The following is an 18,478-nucleotide window of genomic DNA, read 5'->3' as shown; positions in this document are numbered from 1 at the left end:
ATCTAGGTGCAGAGGGTTGTCCAGAACTTTACTCATGTCCATATCAATAGATGGATTATCCAAGTTGTTGAAAAAGTTGTCCATTTCCGTATGCCTAAGAGTTCCATGTCACCAGTCTGACTGGAAATCCCAAAACGTCAAATGAAGAAAAAGGAAAAGAGAGATTGAGAGAGAGGAGCAGCATGAAAAAATAAAATCTGAATAATACATTTAAAAAACTTTAGAGAAACAGAGCACAAGAATCTTTGGATAATGCCAACATAATGTTCAATGGCCATAATGTGAAGCCCACTAGGTGCTGCCACATGTCTGAGATAATGAGAAACATTATAAAGGAACCAGTAGGCTATGAAAAGGGTCATCCCCTGTCTTTGTACATTTTTACAAACATCCTTAGGTGGACACAATTAAATAACAGTATACAAATGGACAACTAGCATTTTGGATATATACAATTAAGCACACAAACCATGGGTCTAAACTCTTCAGGTAGTGCAACGATTTAACAAGAGTGAAATTAGAAGAGAAGAGTGATAGTTTTAGACTCCAATGTCGTAGTGGAGTCCAAGATAAAGTGAATGTGACTGAGGACCACCAGTGAGCAACATCACCAATTAAGGCCAAACTAAACCAGGTAGTTCAAAATGTCCATCAATAACATTTAAAAATACAATTTCAAAAAACGTTATACATCAAGGAGAGCCCCAATGAAAAATGCATTTATATATACACAAATATCGGTAGACAGGATCGGTGTCTAACTTGCGAGTAACAGTATCCAAAATAGCCTACAGGTTGCCAAACTACCATGTGGGCTATAGATTGCCATAAATGGAACAGCGAAATCAAAGCCTTAGTCAAAATAAAAAAAGCAAAATGCGTTTTCAACAGCGATTGTCTTTGATTAAGAAACTAAATGAGATCAAATTGAAGTTTAAAGTACAGTGAGACAGCATACCATGTCACTGTCAACAACAAATGAGTTATGTGCCGCCTCAAACATACCTACTCTAGCCGGCAAATGTTAGCATAGGATTATTTCACGAGAAACGGGTCGATAGATAGCCATAGATGTATGTAGCTGTGTGTCCGCACGGTCACTGGGACTAGCTTTACTCACAAACTACAGGCAGGCGAGCAATCGATTGTATTTGAAATATCGCGAAAGGCCTGTTGGGTCTGCATGTTTTTATTTCACTGACATTTTTGCCATGTGTTCCCGATGTAGGCTATGCCTCGTTATTGGGCTACAATCCACAGCAAGGCAATTTTTTTTTTAAAGCTATTGATCATATGCTGCTAAATTATAGGCCTTTTCATAGTGTAGTAGGCTATTCTGAATTATTTAATTTATTTCTGAACAGACAGCAGTAAGTCTATAACTTTGGCAAATGTATTCCAATTCATCAGGGGTGCCGCAGTTCCTTCAGAACCCTTTGCACGGCTACGGTTCTCTAAGGAAATACATGATGGTCAACGCTGGAGAGATGAGAGCTGCAGGCTCATGTCTACCAGAGCAGACAGGGAGAAAGAACATAGAAAGTGAATCTCATTATAGTAATGTGAGAGATACTGGCGCAATTCTCACAAAGCCATGGCCACGCGTTGGTCTCAAACATAGGTTACAATGTTGCGCAAATCAGAAACCCGGGCCAGGGCTGAAAATCTACTTTTCCACATTATGTTTTTTTGTTGGGGGCAGGATAATTAATTAGCAACTCAAATTAAAAATAATTTTCTTGTCACGAGAGGTACCGGATCCAACAAAACAGTCCAAAACGGAGAAGTGCCAGAACCTGTTCTGCTCAAATGAAACACGAACTCTGTTCCTTGCCTCAGACTGCACAGGCTGTTCTCTCACCAAGCGATCATATTTTCACCCATCAGACTATTCTCAATTTAATCTCGTCATTACGAATATATTAAATTCGTTTTGATTTAGAATAGCCCGCTATCAAATAGGCAAGAACAGGGGCAAGACTAAAAATACATGTCCTCCATATACACTGGAATAGTGAATGGAAGCCACTTTTCCGCATGAACATTTTTCACTCATGTTGGGTAGGCTACTCCGGTTCTGGTCATTTCGCTGCACCACAGGTGATATACCACTCAAACTCTGAATGCCATGGGCTGTCCAACTGTGTTCCTGCTGCTACCAAGTGCTTAATTTGGGAAACCAAGTGAAATCTGTTTGGGAACATCAATAGAAACATATTTAATGAAACTGTTGACATCTCTCTGAAAGGGCAACCAGTGAAGAACAAACACTATTGTAAATACAACCCATATTTACTTTTGTACATAATGATAACACTGGACATAGCTATAATATGACATTTTAAATGTGCCTATTCCTTTGAAACTTGTGAGTTTGATGTTTACTGTAAAAATGTTATTGTTTATTTCACTTTTGTTTATTATCTATTTCGCTTGCTTTGGCAATGTTACCATATGTTCCCCAGTCAATAAAGCCCATTTGAATTGATTTGAATTGAGTTGAAAGCAATGAAGGAGAGAGGGGAGTAGATGGAAACTCATGGTGGTGAGGTATTCTTTAATTAAAGGTAATGTGTCAGTCTATTAATGATGACATTTCAAAAAAATACCCTATTACTAGGCTATTCGAAATCTAAAACAAATTTACTATAAATGTAGGCTAAATCTGCCAAATTTGGATTTAGGCTAGACCACCAAGATATCTTGAATCAGTATTTTTTTCTGCTATGTGTAATATGTGGCTGTCTATGTATTGTATAATGGCACAATCATTATTTTAATTCTGGGTTTTTGTCAGGAAAGCTGCAGAAGGACGAGTAGGCTACAATTCCCCATCGTTCATCAGAGCAATTTTGACGGCCAGCTAGCGAAAAAGTTTGAGAGGGTTTATCTAATGTTCCTTCGTTAGATTTGAGCTCATCTTGCTCTGGCTAGCTATTAGTTGTTGATCTTGTTGTTGTTGAGGTGCATTTCGCTACACTCGCATTAACATCTGCTAACCATGTGTATGTGACAAATACATTTGAAATTTGATTTGATTTAACTGAGGGAGAGAGAGCTTACCTTGTCATTGTTGTTTGATCAATGGGACTGTAAAGTTGCCAAATCTAAAAGTATTCCTGTGGTATTGACATATTTGCAGAAATCCATTCGGGTGAATTTTGTGGCTTTTGGCGAATGCGTTCTAATGATGTAAAGTAGTGCTGTTGCAACTGCCTTTAAACACACAGTCCAGTTCAAAGTGAATGATGGCAGGCCTGAGTGGCAAAAGGCCTACTGTAAATCTGATTGGCTATGGCGCACCGGTCTGGGTAGACTCCGGTACTGGACCAGGCCGATGTTTTTATTGGGTTTTATTTACTGCAGTGTCTATTAAATTGTCCAAACGCACGGCCCCTTTCCCACTCTGTAGCTGCTGTAGAATTGTAGAATTGTCACAAATGCCTTAGAATATATAATTCCCAAACATTCTAAGAATTTATGAAAACGTGAAAAAGACCATATTTAAGCTCTCGCTTGTCAGAAAATGTTTTTCAAAGTATCGTATTCTTCCTGGGGGTGTATATGAACAGATTTGAATAACGTTTCATGCTGCTAAAATGCTGTCAGTTCCGCTTTAAATATTGACGTCACAAATGTGTTATTTGTACAGTTCTTTATTACAAATGTTGTTATTTGTTTCATTTGACTGTGTAAAACCCAGCAGCACTAGTTGTTTCTCTGAGAGGGAGGTGTCTACAGTATATAGCATTTTGCAAAAAAAAACATGATTATTTGTCTCTCTAAAATTAAACCATCAAGTGATACAGTACATGTCTGTCATTGAACAACCCCGTGCCACGTTTAGAAAGTGAAAAGCGCACCCATCTCTGATGCATTTTAGCATTTCAATGTTTAACTTCATCAACAGTATGACCCGTACAATATATATAGGGCATATTGGATGCCCATGTCTGTATGTGATCCACCAGGTATCAAACCAGGGAGCGTGACTCTATGGTCTGCATTGGTCCATTGAGCTGAGGCCTAGGCATTAGCTTTGGTAGCCAACACAAATCTATAGCGAAGTTATACATCATGCAAGCATGTTTCACCAAACCACCTCCTCCTCACGTACATCTTCACGAAGCTATTGGAGGAGACTGACCAATCAGTGGCTACTCTATAGCTGAAGTTCATATGGACAACCTAAGACAGGTTGCTAATCAGTGACTTAATGCTCACTGGGTCAACAGTCCTGTCACTGTTGAGGTAGGTAGATTGGGTGGGCTATTTACAGATGGGTTATGTACAGCTGCAGCGATTGGTTAGCTGCTCAGATAGCTGATGTTTAAAGTTAGTGAGGGGAATATAAGTCTCCAGCTTCAGCGATTTTTGCAATTCGTTCCAGTCATTGGCAGCAGAGAACTGAAAGGAAAGGCGGCCAAAGTATGTGTTGGCTTTGGGGATGGCCAATAAAAAATACCTGCTAGAGTGCGTGCTACGAGTGGGTGTTGTTATCGTGACCAGTAAGCTGAGATAAGGCGGAGTTTTACCTCGCATCGACTTATAGATGACCTGGAGCCAGTGGGTCTGGCGACGAATATGTAGCTAGGGCCAGCCAACTAGAGCATACAGGTCGCAGTGGTGGGTGGTATAAGGGGTTTTGGTAACAAAACAGATAGCACTGTGGTAGACTGCATCCAGTTTGCTGAGTAGAGTATTGGAAGCTATTTTGTAAATGACTTTGCCGAAGTCGAGGATCGGTAGGATAGTCAGTTTTACGAGGGTATGTTTGGCGGCATGAGTGAAGGAGGCTTTGTTGCGAAACAGGAAGCCGATTCTAGATTTCATTTTGGATTGGAGATGTTTAATATGAGTCTGGAAGGAGAGTTTACAGTCTAGCCAGACACCTAAGTATTTGTAGTTGTCCACATATTCTAAGTTAGAACCGTCTAGAGCAGTGATGCTAGTCGGGCAGGCGGGTGTGGGCAGCGAACGGTTGAAAAGCATGCATTTGTTTTTTACTAGCGTTTAAAAGCAGTTGGAGACCACGGAAGGAGTGTTGTATGGCATTGAAGCTCGTTTGGAGGTTAGTTAACACAGTGTCCAAGGAAGGGCCAGATGTATACAGAATGGTGTCATCTGTGTAGAGGTGGATCAGGGAATAACCCGCAGCAAGAGCGACATTGTTGCTGTATACAGAGAAAAGGGTCCGTCCGAGAATTGAACCCTGCGGTACCCCCATAGACTGCCAGAGGTCCGGACAACAGGCCCTCCGATTTGACACACTGAACTCTGTCTGAGAAGTAGGAAATTACTTTTAAAGTGAGGAAATTACTTTAAAGTGAGGAAATTACTTCTAAAGAACGACCAGGCATCCTCGACTGACGGGATGAGGTCAATATCCTTCCAGGATACCCAGGCCAGGTTGATTAGAAAGGCCTGCTCACAGAAGTGTTTTAGGGAGCGTTTGACAGTGATGAGGGGTGGTCGTTTGACTGCAGACCCATAGTGGATGCAGGCGATGAGGCTGAGTGTGATCGCTGAGATCCTGATTGAAAACAGCAGAGAGGTGTATTTTGAGGACAAGTTGGTCAGGATAATATCTATGAGCGTGCCCATGTTTACGGATTTAGGGTTGTACCTGGTGGGTTCCTTGATCATTTGTGTGAGATTGAAGGCATCTAGCTTAGATTGTAGGACTGCCGGGGTGTTAAGCATATCCCAGTTTAGGTCACCTAACAGAACGAATTCTGAAGATAGATTTGGGGCAATCAATTCACATATGGTGTCCAGGGCACAGCTGGGACCTGAGGGGTTCTATAAAAGGCGGCAACAGTGAGAGACTTATTTCTGGAGAGATTCATTTGTAAAATTAGACGCTCTATCTGTTTGGACATAGACCTGGAAAGTATGACAGAACTTTGTAGGCTATCTCTGGAGTAGATTGCAACTCCTCCCCCTTTGGCAGTTCTATCTTGACAGAAAATGTTGTAGTTGGGTATGGAATTCTCCGAATTTTTGGTGACCTTCCTAAGCCATGATTCAGACACGGCAAGGACATCAGGGTTGGCGTGGTGTGTTAAAGCAGTGAGTAAAACAAACTTGGGGAGGAGGCTTCTGATGTTAACATGCATGAAACCAAGGATTTTTCAACAAATGAGAGTGCCTGGGGACACGCAGGGCCTAGGTTAACCTCCACATCACCCGAGGAACAGAGGAGGAGTAGGATGAGGGTACGACTAAAGGCTATCAAAACTGGTCGTCTAGTGCGTTGGGGACAGAGAATAAAAGGAGCAGATTTCTGGGCGTGGTAGAATAGGTTTAGGGCATAATGTACAGACAGGGGTATGGTGGGGTGCGGGTACAAGGGAGGTAAGCCCAGGCACTGAGTGATGATAAGAGAGGTTGCATCTCCGGACCCGCTAGTTATGCTGGGTGAAGTCACCGCAATCAGCTAAGACATTAACACAATAGCTATAAACATAGCAAGCTAGCTAGCTTTTTAAGTTAACCACATCACCATGTGAAATAATCAGATTTATAATGAAGAAAACATGCCCTGCAAATATTGAGTGTAAAAAACATTATGCCATTTTGATATGCTGCTTGTGTATTCATTCTCATATCTGCTACAAATAGATCCTGTTTTGGTCACGCAGAAAACGCACATGGCTAGCTAGTTGGGTACAGCAGGTTCTACCATTTTTGATAGCCTGTAATCAGTAGTTATTACTTCTAAATAAAATATATTTTTGGGTCGATTCTTGTTGTTTGGTTTACTGTTTCAATTGTTGTTGAGATTATATTTGGTAATCAATGCAAAATAGTCTACTTTGATGAATAGCCTACAAATCCTATAGGAACCAAGCGACAACACTGCTCCCACGACTGTGGAGGGAATGATACGGCTTGTCTCAATTTTCAGGTAGTAAAAACGCACCTTGAATGACAGAGTTTATTACAAGGGGCTACCCCTTTTGTGACATAAAACAACATTCCAACACTCTGAATCTTACGTCTCCATAGAGTTTGTAGTAAGCTTCACTCACTCATTCAAACACACCGCACGGCCCCTCTCTTTCCCTTTCTCTACAGCTCTGGTTAATAAAGCAGCAAAAACAATGAGCTTTTCTGCTGCTTCCCTCACACAAATCGGACCAAATTAATTCATGCATTTTGGGTCCAGGGCTTTCCCGTGTCCATTTTGGAACGGGACCTCTAACTACCATCACTATCAACCCCTCATCATTCAAAATATTCAAATTCATAGTGTTTAGAGAGTGATTAGAGGGACTTAAAGCACTGAGTACCTGGCCATAGGAAAGGGCCGTTAGCAAGTCAGGTAGGCTACCAATCAATAGCATTCATTTGCGCAGTTTAGGATGGGATTACCGTGACCTACGATCACATGAAATTTGACTGCGGTCATGACTCCTGACTGCTGGTGTGGCAGTAATACGGTCATCACGATAGCCCTACACCCGTAACCCAGGGATCACCAGAGGCCGTCATATGTTGAACCAAGTCATGCCCTCAGTGACTATCAACCTATCAGAGGAGTTTCTTTTTTTTCTTCTTCATTGGGGAAAGTAGGTGTTATGAAGTCTCAGTATCTCTTTTACATCGGGAATACCACATACTAAATCCTAATCTCAAGTATGGACACAATGTGAGTTGGTGTTAGTGCCCCAGCTGTGCCATGGCACTAGGACTGTAGTAGCCTCCATTTCCCTAATGCACTGGACTCTTCTGGCATACTGAAGAGTGTTTTACAGATTTACACCTACTCCTCTAACAGGGTATCAGGGGCATTCACACCACGATGGTAGCCAGATAATACCCTGCTGTCTGTATTATCCAATTACTTTGTGTTGCAGGATGTATTTTTACATTGATTTTTGAAGCAGATGTAAAAAAAAAATTTTTTTTTAATTAACGAAAATGTGAGCAATGTACCTAAAGGTGTTATGTGATAACCATTCATTCTATCTGATACTTACCTAAGCACACTGAAGACAACACAATACCTGGTATCAAACAGTGCATTATGAAACCGAAAAGAAACAAAAATTGGTAACAAAAGTTACAATTCATGTAAAAAGAAACCAAAGACACCAGGTAAAAAGCGGACTGTGAAACAAAGTGCCATCTGAGAAGAAGAACGTACGGATGGTCAACGTATATGTTTTAGATCGATCAAAGGTCTTCCTGGATTGAATCCGAAAATGTCTTTGAAAGATGTACTTTAGCAGGAGCTTTTGGGTAGAAAGAGACAGCCTGGCTGAGGACTGCAGCAGAGGTCAGCTCCGACTGTTTAAGACAATGATGGGCCACTCAGGGAGAACTGACATGACTTCAGCAAGGACATAATACACCGTCCCTTTTCCAGCCCCCACGGTAATGTAGTCGGGCCTGAGAAATCGTTGGGAGCCAGCTATATGATATGCCTGATGCGTCTATTTCAGATTAGAGGGTTCTTTTACTAGCTTTCTACCTCAGCCAATCCAAAGTCGGTCCCCCTGTCCAATACCCCTGATAGGCAAAAAGGCTGGCTGGACAAAAACCCGGATGGACCAGAAAGAGGAGTCATACCGGCAGGGCAGATAGCAATGCCCCGTTCCAGAAATATCTACTGTCGGTGATCCAATGACCCCGAGTTCACAGTGAAATTTGGGGTCAGGTATCAAATTTAAGGGTAATGCAGGCCGTGTTTCACAGTCTCCTACAAATTCTACTGGTGACGATTTTAAAGTGGATATAAAAGTCTGGTGTCTTCCACTCTAGAGTTACACTCCAAAGAAGTGAGCCACACAGTAATATGAAACACTACATTTAACATAGCTGGTCTAATGTCATTGCAATGGACCATCTGTTGCAAACAAACAGCAAAAGCTACGAGGGAAAGGCCAATATTGAATAAAGCTTAGTCTTATCACCTTACGTCCTAAATTAGACATCTCAAAATACTTAAGTATTGTCAGAAAACGTTATGTACCTTTGAGGCATAGAAACGAAGCTTTTTTATTGAAATGCCTTTTTTTCTAAATCTAAGTGGTAAGCATTTGCGTTAATTTGCAATGGTTTCATGATTGTAGTCGTGCATACGTTATTGTAACACTGCCCGTTGATGTTTTCCCATTTCAGATCAGGTCATGCAAATACTTATTTAGGAATCAACTGAGGATCAACAATGATTTCCCTACAGTCTTATCAACTCTTCTGATGTGCGTGTACTGTGTGTTTCTGTTTTTTCAGTGAAGCCGGAGGGCGAGGGTGAGTAACCTTTGGTGGCGACCTTTGAGTGCATTACAGTGGCATAGTTAGACATGATAATGACTGACATTTTTCCATGTCTTCTTGTCAACTGGCCATGTCAGAGGGTAAGTTACAGGAGGGTAGGTTACAGGAACTACTGTAAAACAAAGCCATGTCTGCATCTGTTATTATTGTGCATATGAAGGGGCTGAATGGCAAAGTGGACTGATGTAACTAAACCATCTGTACCATGATAATGTAATATCATTTTACCCATTGTCTTACTTTCATGCAATTGCAACACCCATATAAAGATATGAGCATATTGTCATGGTTTTGACCAGTACTGATGACTGGTTATATATTGTCCACTTCTTCTTATCTAACCATTTTTTTTGGTTTGCCTTCTCAGGAGAAGCACCAGCAGAAGGTAAGGTGATGATTTCTAGTACAGTACCCCAGTTCAGTGTCAATAAAGCTACCTTTCTATGGTCTTCACACAGTTGCTTAGAATGCAACACTTTTGAACACTTAGCGTAACACTGAAAATGTGATTCTAAAACGATCGGTTGTCACTAATCCCAATGCCGCTAATAGAACATGTAGTCACAATTCAATCAGCTGGCACACATAATCAAACCAAAATATCCCCCAAATCGACTGAAATATGTAGAGACTCGGTCTCTGAATTTACAAATGAAAGTGCAAAAATGACGTCTCTGTTTTAGTCTAGCAAAAAAATGTATTTTATCCTGGTGGAACCAACCAGATCGCTACATTCCTCTGATTAGTCAAAGGTGATCCAATCGCTGACAAGTTAGTTTTGAATAATTCCCATTATTAGGCATAAACTCAAACAGTTTCAATGTGGAGGAATGCCAGACTGGTCCGCGCAGTGAAAAAGAATGCTGAACGCCGCGATCAGGCTGGTTCCACCCGGCTAAATGTCTTTGTCCTCCAAAACAAAATGAATATTCAATTCACTTCAGTCCCAGAATCCAGCAATGCATTAAAAAAAGTGGCTAAAATCGAAATAATCCAGGCGCATGAAATGTATAAAGGAAATACAATAAGAAATCAACTTCCCAGTTCAGTTGTTAGTCTGTGTAACACATCTAATATCCATGCCGTGGTCCTTCTGTAAATAATGATCTTTTTCCTCAGCTGAAGAAAAACCAGCAGAAGATGGTAAGGGACACTTATGTTTTATTGTATTGAGTGTTCAGTGTTGATAGGTTTGGTTGTTATTTCCTCCAAGAAACAAACTGAAGACACAGAGTGACCGGTCAACTGAATGAGCAAAATCAAAGAGAAACATTTATTAACGCATAAAATAGAATTACTGTGGGCTACTGTACGGACAAACACCAATGTTGTTATTACTTGCTAAAACACATCAGACATTAACAGAATTTGGCTAAATGATTATAAAAGACTTTACTGTGCTGCAGTGTACTTTATGCAGTGTACTGTACTGTACTGTAAAATATGCTATCATATGCACTTTAATGTCTGATGTAGTCCCGTTTGATTTTGTATCATCTGCACTCTTGCGGTCTTCCTCTGTTTATTTCTTTTGTTTTTGTTCTATCTGTATCATTATGTGATTTGTCTTTTTCGTCTTGTTTTTTGAATTTCTCTACTTGTTTGATCTTAATGCATTTTAATTGAACTAACCTGTACAGAAGTAGGCAAGGTGTCCCAAAGTACATGAATTCATTTGCTTAGTAAAGAAGATGTGGAAATGCATGTACTCCGTCAGCTGTGTGTTGGTTTGTTTATGGTTGCATTACAATCTGATTTGAAAGCTGTGTCTATGTACACACGTGTTTGTGTGCGCATACTATCCGCGAGTGGCATGTGTGCTAGGTGGGTTTGACTGCTGTATTTCTTAGGTATACAAAGTATATTGAAAGCAGGTGCTTCCACACAGAGTGAGTTAATTAAGTCAAACACCAGATCTCAGCCCAATTGAACACGCCAGGCAGTTACCTGTACATATGCATGCATGTCTGTATGTATGTATGTACAGTCTTGTCTGAAATTGACTCCATTGAAAAAGATGAGCAACTGTATAAAATAAATAATTTAAATACTGAGCTATATTGCATGCTCAAACAAATGGGGAAATAATATTTTATACAATTTCTCAAAGAATTAAACAAGTTATATTTTTTCTCTCAAATAGGTAGGGATCAAAATGATTGACACCCCTAAAGATTCTTGTAAAGAAAGTAGTCAAAAGTTTAGTATTTGGTCCCATATTCCTACTGTATGTCTCTGCAAACTTGTTGGATGTGTTTGCATTTATTTTTGTTTGTGTCTCAGATTAATTTGTGCCCAACAGAAATGAATAGTAAATAATGATAAGAATAGAATATGCTTCTAAACCACAGGAGGCTGCTGAGGGGAGGACGGCTCATAATAATGGCATCAAACACATGGAAATCATGTGTTTGATGTATTTGATACCGTTCCACCTATTCCGCTCCAGTCATTATACCACGAGCCTGTCCTCCCCAATTACGGTGCCACCAGCCTCCTGTGTTCTAAAGACTTTGACATTCATGTGGATGCCACCATGATGATAGATAATCCTGAATCAATCACGAATAATGATGAGTGAGAAAGTTACAGAGGGTCAAATATCCTGCCCCCGAAGCATGCTAACCTCGCCTGTTATTGGTAGTGGTGAGATATTAGCATGTCTTGGGGGCACTTGTATTAGTAAACTGTACAAGATATGTATGTATGTATGTACGTAGGTGGCTACGTATGTGCCTGCATACAGGCTGTGTTCAGGTCATGGTAAACCTATAATACTCATAATATGATATCTTGCAAAGTAAAACAAAAAAACAAAAATTTTAGCTGATGCAAAACCAACAGAACTATGTATGTAAGTATGCGGTATGTGTATCGTATGGACACAATGCACTGTATGTGTTTGTATGCATGTACTGCACTGTGCAGTATACATGTTCCTCAGTGTGTTAACATTTGATATTTAAAATGATTAGATTAAATATCTGTATTTTTTAAATAATTCCTCAGACTCTGGCATGTGTGGAACTACGTCATTCTCAAATTTTGGTGGTGCATTAACCCTGTTTCAGTCCCTCAAGGAAGTCCAGTGTTTGCACTAGAGTTGGTTCTGCTTTAGAATGTGTCTATTTGATAGTTTTCCAGTTAAAATGCTTCCTTTTTCTCAGATGAGGCACTGCCTGAAGGAGAGGAGGGTAAGATACGTTTCGTTGGACTGTCTAAACTAGCAGAGGATGCCTTTGTACTGTATGACTGAGAACACAACCTATGTGTCAACTGTCAACAGCAGACCTGGGTCAAATACATGTACAGTTGAAGTCGGAAGTTGACATACACCTTAGCCAAAAACATTTAAACTCAGTTTTTCACAATTCCTGACATTTAATCCTAGTAAAAATTCCCTGTTTTAGGTCAGTTAGGATCACCACTTTATTTTAAGAATGTGAAATGTCAGAATAATAGGAGAGAGAATGATTTGTTTCAGCTTTAATTTCTTTCATCACATTCCCAGTGGGTAAGAAGTTGACAAACACTCAATTAGTATTTGGTAGCATTGCCTTTAAATTGTTTAACTTGGGTCAAACGTTTTGGGTAGCCTTCCACAAGCTTCCCACAATAAGTTGGGTGAATTTTGGCCCATTCCTCATAACAGAGCTGATGTAACTGAGTCAGGTTTGTGGGCCTCCTTGCTCGCACACGCTTTTTCAGTTCTGCCCACAAATTTTCTATAGGATTGAGGTCAGGGCTTTGTGATGGCCACTCCAATACCTTGACTTTGTTGTCCTTTGGAAGAATGCTTGGGGTCATTGTCCATTTGGAAGAACCATTTGCGACCAATCTTTAACTTCCTGACTGATGTCTTGAGATGTTCCTTTAATATATCCACATAATTTTCCCTACCTCATGATGCCATCTATTTTGTGAAGTGCACCAGTCCCTCCTGCAGCAAAGCACCCCCACAACATGATGCTGCCACCCCCGTGCTTCACGGTTGGGATGTGTTCTTCGGCTTGCAAGCCTCCCCATTTTCCTCCAAACAAAACGATGGTCATTATGGCCAAACAGTTCTATTTTTGTTTCATCAGACCAGAGGACATTTCTCCAAAAAAGTACGATCTTTGTCCCCATGTGCAGTTGCAAACAGTAGTCTGGCTTTTTTATGGTGGTTTTGGAGCAGTGGCTTCTCCCTTGCTGAGCGGCCTTTCAGGTTATGTCGATATAGGACTCGTTTTACTGTGGATGTAGATACTGTACTTTTGTACCCGTTTCCTCCAGCATCTTCACAAGGTCATTTGCCCTATGTTCTGGGATTGATTTGCACTTTTTGCACCAAGGTACGTTCATCTCTAGGAGACAGAACGCGTCTCCTTCCTGAGCAGAATGATGGCTGCATGGTCCCATGGTGTTCATATTTGTGTTCTACTGTTTATACAGATGAACGTGGTACCTTCAGGTGTTAGGAAACCTCCAATTGACTCAAATTATGTCAATTAGCCTATCAGAAGCTTCTAAATCCATGACATCATTTTCTGGAATTTTCCAAGCTGTTTAAAGGCACAGTCAACTTAGCATATGTAAACTTCTGGCCCACTGGAATTGTGATACAGTGAATTATAAGTTAAATAATATGTCTGTAAACAATTGTTGGAAGAATTACTTGTGTCATGTGTAACAGTTTAACTTTAGTCCATCCCCTCGCCGGGCTCGAACCAGGGACCCTCTGCACACAGTCAACAGTCACCCACAAAGCATCGTTACCCATCGCTCCACAAAAGCCACAGCCCTTGCAGAGCAAGGGGAACAACTACTTCAGGTCTCAGAGCGAGTGACATCGGTTACACATGCACAAATTAGATGTCCTAACCAACTTGCCAAAACTATAGTTTGTTAACAATAAATTTGTGGAGTGGTTGAAAAACAAGTTTTAATGACTCCAACCTAAGTGTATGTAAACTTCCGACTTCAACTGTCATTCAAACACTGTTCTGCGCTTGATTTAGCTTGCCCAGTACAATTAAACGAATTAAAAAGCTGCAAAACTGCTAACTATAATAGCCCACCTCAAATGCTGTCAAGTATTTGACCTATGTATTTGACTCATGTATTTGAACCTAGTCTGGTCTATTTAAGCAAGGCCCGGGCAGTGTGGTACATTGTGAATATACCACGGCTAAGGGTTGTACGTAGTCACGAAAGTGACAAATATGTAATTTTGCTGAACTATCGCTTCAAAATTACATGTTTATATATTTGTTTCCTTACTTTAAAAGCAGTCTATGGACAAGGAGAGACTGCAAATAAGGAAATAAATATATGCATATGTAAATATATAAAGTACATTCCTTTAATGGGGATAGCAGAAGAAACAATGATGTACTTGTATATTTTGTGTAATATATGAATGTTTGGATGTACAGTATGTGGAATTTTGTACCATGCACAAGATGTATGGGCCTGTACGTGTTGATTGCCTGAGTAATGCCGTACAATGTATGTGTGTATGTATGTGGAGTTAATTGTAGTTATTTTAATATATTCTATAATGGTTTTGTTTGGTCTTGGACATGCCGACACCATATTATTGTCTTTGATGGTGCATGATTGCAGCGCAATTATTGTTTATAATGATATTGTCTGGTTACTGTAGTTGAAAGTGAAAAGTAAACACAGTACTTTGTATTTCCAGGAAAGGGAGAATGAAAATATTGTAATTTTCTTCTCTTTCCCAAGGAACTATGACCAATGTTCATTATAAGAGGCAAAAGCTTTTTTAATATTGTATAATTTGATTTTTGGAAATACTTACCTTATACAGATTATGTACTGGAAAGATTTATTTGGAAATGCAGTACCAGACAAAAGTTTGGACACACCTACATGTACTCATTCATGGGTTTTTCTTTATTTTTTTCTATTTTCTACATTGTAGAATAATAGTGAAGACATCAAAACTATGAAATAACACATATGGAATCATGTAGTAACCAAAAAAGTGTTAAAAAAATCTAAATATATGTTATATTTTTGATTCTTCAAAGTAGCCAGCCTTTGCCTTGATGATATCTATGCGCACTCTTGGTATTCTCTCAACCAGCTTCACCGGGAATGCTTTTCCGGGAATGAAGTTCCCACATATTCTGAGAACTTGTTTGCTGCTTTTCCTTCACTCTGCAGTCCAACTCATCCCAAACCATCTCAATTGGGTTGAGGTCGGGTGATTGTGGAGGCCAGGTCATCTGATGCAGCACTCCATCACTCTCCTCTTTGGCCAAGTAGGCCTTACACAGCCTGGAGGTGTGTTGGGCCATTGTCCTGTTGAAAAACAAATGATAGTCCCACTAAGCGCAAACCAGATGGGATGGCATATCGTTGCAGAATGCTATGGTAGCTATGCTGGTTAAGTGTGCCTTGATTTCTAAATATGTCTGTTACTTAATCTCTGTGAAGCATTTACTTGGGCTGCGATTTCTGAGGCTGGTAACTCTAATGAAATTATCCTCTGCAACAGAGGTAACTCTGGGTCTTCCTGTCCTGTGGTGGTCCTCATGAGAGCCAGTTTCATCATAGCGCGTGATGGTTTTTGCAACTGCACTTGAAAACTGACCTTCATGTCTTAAAGTAATGATGGACTGTCGTTTCTCTTTTCTTATTTGAGCTGTTCTTGCCATAATATGGACTAGGTCTTTTACCAAATTGGGCTATTGTCTGTATAGCACCCCTACCTTGTCACAACACAACTGATTGGTTCAAACGCGTTAAGAAGGAAAGAAATTCCACAAATGAACTTTTATCAAGGCACACCAGTTACTTGAGATGACTACCTCATGAAGCTGGTTTAGAGAATGCCAATAGTGTGCAAAGCTTGTCATCAAGGCAAATGGTGGCTACTTTGAAGAATCTCAACTATAAAATATCATTTGAATTGTTTTAACACTTTTTTGGTTACTAAATGATTCCATATGTGTTATTTCATAGTTTTGATGTCTTCACTATTATTCTACATCCTAAAAAAAAAAGTCAAAATAAAGAAAAACCCTGGAATGAGTAGATGTGTCCAGACTTTTGACTGATACTGTATATATTTGGAATATAGCTGCGAGCAGCAGTGAACAGTGTTCACAGGATGAAAGAAAGGACACAAAATCAGTTTTGATAACAAAGCGACCACTATCATGTAGGAGCTAATGTTTAGCTAACCTTTAGGTGTAGTCAGTGAAAGCATTACCATGTTTATCTCTCAATACCACAAGGAATTGTTCAAATAATGACTTAATGTGTTGAGTTTATGTACCATTTCTGGGGTCAATTGGTTTATGTTAAGATTTGTTAAAATATTTTTAGCGTTAGCGTATTGGTATATTGCAGTCATCTTTGAATTCTGGGACTTTATTTTGTCAATCTGATTGTGTAAATTGATTAAATCTCAGTCGGTACTCTCCATATTAGCATTCCAAAATAGTTCAATACACTCTCACAGCTGTAATACGCAGACTGCAAGACGCAGGACTTCCTGTTTAAAACTTTCCCTCATAAAATATCCACTTTTCACTATGTTCTAACCACATAATGTGGAGTTATTGACATTTTATGTCAATAACTTAGCCGTCTTTTGAACAAACGTAAGTTTAGACATGTACTATGTCCCTACATTCCACATTTGCTGTGATTTGGTCCTGGTTCATGAGAAGAAGATTCTTTAAAGTATTTGGTAGCATATTTTTTATATTGGCTAATATGCATCTACTGGTAAAAGTGTGGCCATCTTTGAATGAATGCATCAACGTTATTCTCTCAAACTCTTTAGGGACTATTATAATGAGTCCCAAGACCACATTTCGAGTGAATCTCACTTAGTCCTTGAATATTTTGGGGGGGATTGTTTTAAACATTAGTGTTGCGTCGTCCAAAAGGTGAATTAAGATATTATTGCCAAACTTAACATGTTCCATCATAGTAATGTCTTTGATGACCCTAAAAGTTTCACGTAGATAGGCCCTTGTGCAGTGAATATACAAAGAATTTAAATGGACACCAATCCCTTAGCTTTTCTCAAATTAAATTAAGATATGTACCATGGGCCTACATACAGAATTTGGTGTTAGTTGTTTAGTTTTTTTTAAGCGTTTCAAACATTTTCAAGATGGAGGAAAATCTGTCCTAACAGATCTTATGGGTCCTTGAGCCAAATTTGTTTAGCATGAGGAAAGAAGCCTACATACAAAGTTTCACGTTTCTAGGTCAAACAGGGCGAAGTATTTGAGGATTTAAGTGAGACTGCTGAAAACGGTGCCCCTATTGGTCAATCCGTGACATTCTATATGACCAAGTCACTCATTGCCTCTAGTTCCTGTGTTTAAAAGAGAGAACAAGTTCCCAGTCTATGCTTGAGGTATTTGACCATGTCAAGGAAGAAAATGTAATCCAGCTTCGCTGTGAACCCCTAAATGTATATTTGGAAAGACATATTGATGATTCAATCATTACAATGTGTAATTATCAGAGGCACCTGCTGAGGCAGCTCCAGCCCCAAGTGAAAATGTAAATGTGGAAGGTGGTTTACATTATCTGTCTCCTCTGTATAGTCTTTGATTTTAAAGTCACCTATTTGAGAGGTGAGAGGTCTTGGAGAGGTCCTGAACCAGTTCCCGACTGACATTTTGGTGTACAAAGCGCTGTGTCAACGTCGTAGTGTCCCGTGCCTTATTGTGCCAGAAAATCCCATTTGTCTGCTCTCCGCTACCACTCTCTGAGCGGAGCTGCATTAAAATGTCAGGTTCCAGACCCCACATTTGTATAGGGAGTGACACGTCACATTTTCTGGCCTACCCGGACAAATAATCGATTTGCTCTCCTTCTGAGCAACGGAGCCCAGCCTGGGAGACGGTATAATGAAAGGGGGACAGTCAAGCGAATCCAAATTGTGGTTTCATCTCACTGTGGTGTTCCCAGACGGATTTAGAGCTCTCAACATGAACAATACTAAATCATTTCATAGAATCCTAGAACAAGACCACATACTCTTGGCCACAGACAGATTCCTTCACTTCTGCTTAAAGCCGACGTTGTAACGGCATCTCTGCGCTGCTCAATGGACGTTTCCCGAAGAAAAGTATCTGTGGTCAGTTACGAAATTGTGTCAATATTGTACTGTAACTGATGATCATATTTATTTTTGCCATTATAATACAGGTGA

At 39.9% G+C, this 18,478-nt stretch overlaps 1 protein-coding gene across 2 annotated transcripts in view; it reads left to right on the top strand.

The window, feature by feature from the left end:
* LOC115106609 (myosin-binding protein C, fast-type-like) overlaps positions 1 to 18,478 on the top strand; it is a 50,191-nt gene that overhangs the window by 11,672 nt on the left and 20,041 nt on the right. The window contains exons 2-5 of one of the 2 annotated variants that reach the window (XM_029629497.2): positions 9,241 to 9,258; positions 9,653 to 9,670; positions 10,405 to 10,428; positions 12,453 to 12,479. In XM_029629497.2, the coding sequence (XP_029485357.2) occupies positions 9,241 to 9,258; positions 9,653 to 9,670; positions 10,405 to 10,428; positions 12,453 to 12,479 (87 nt within the window). The remainder of the gene's footprint in view (positions 1 to 9,240; positions 9,259 to 9,652; positions 9,671 to 10,404; positions 10,429 to 12,452; positions 12,480 to 18,478) is intronic. The other variant, XM_029629499.2, reaches the window with a different exon arrangement.

The sequence above is a fragment of the Oncorhynchus nerka genome, linkage group LG23 (genome assembly GCF_034236695.1).
Source record: "Oncorhynchus nerka isolate Pitt River linkage group LG23, Oner_Uvic_2.0, whole genome shotgun sequence".
Classification (NCBI taxonomy): domain Eukaryota; kingdom Metazoa; phylum Chordata; class Actinopteri; order Salmoniformes; family Salmonidae; genus Oncorhynchus; species Oncorhynchus nerka.
This window is presented reverse-complemented; position numbering and strand designations above follow the sequence as displayed.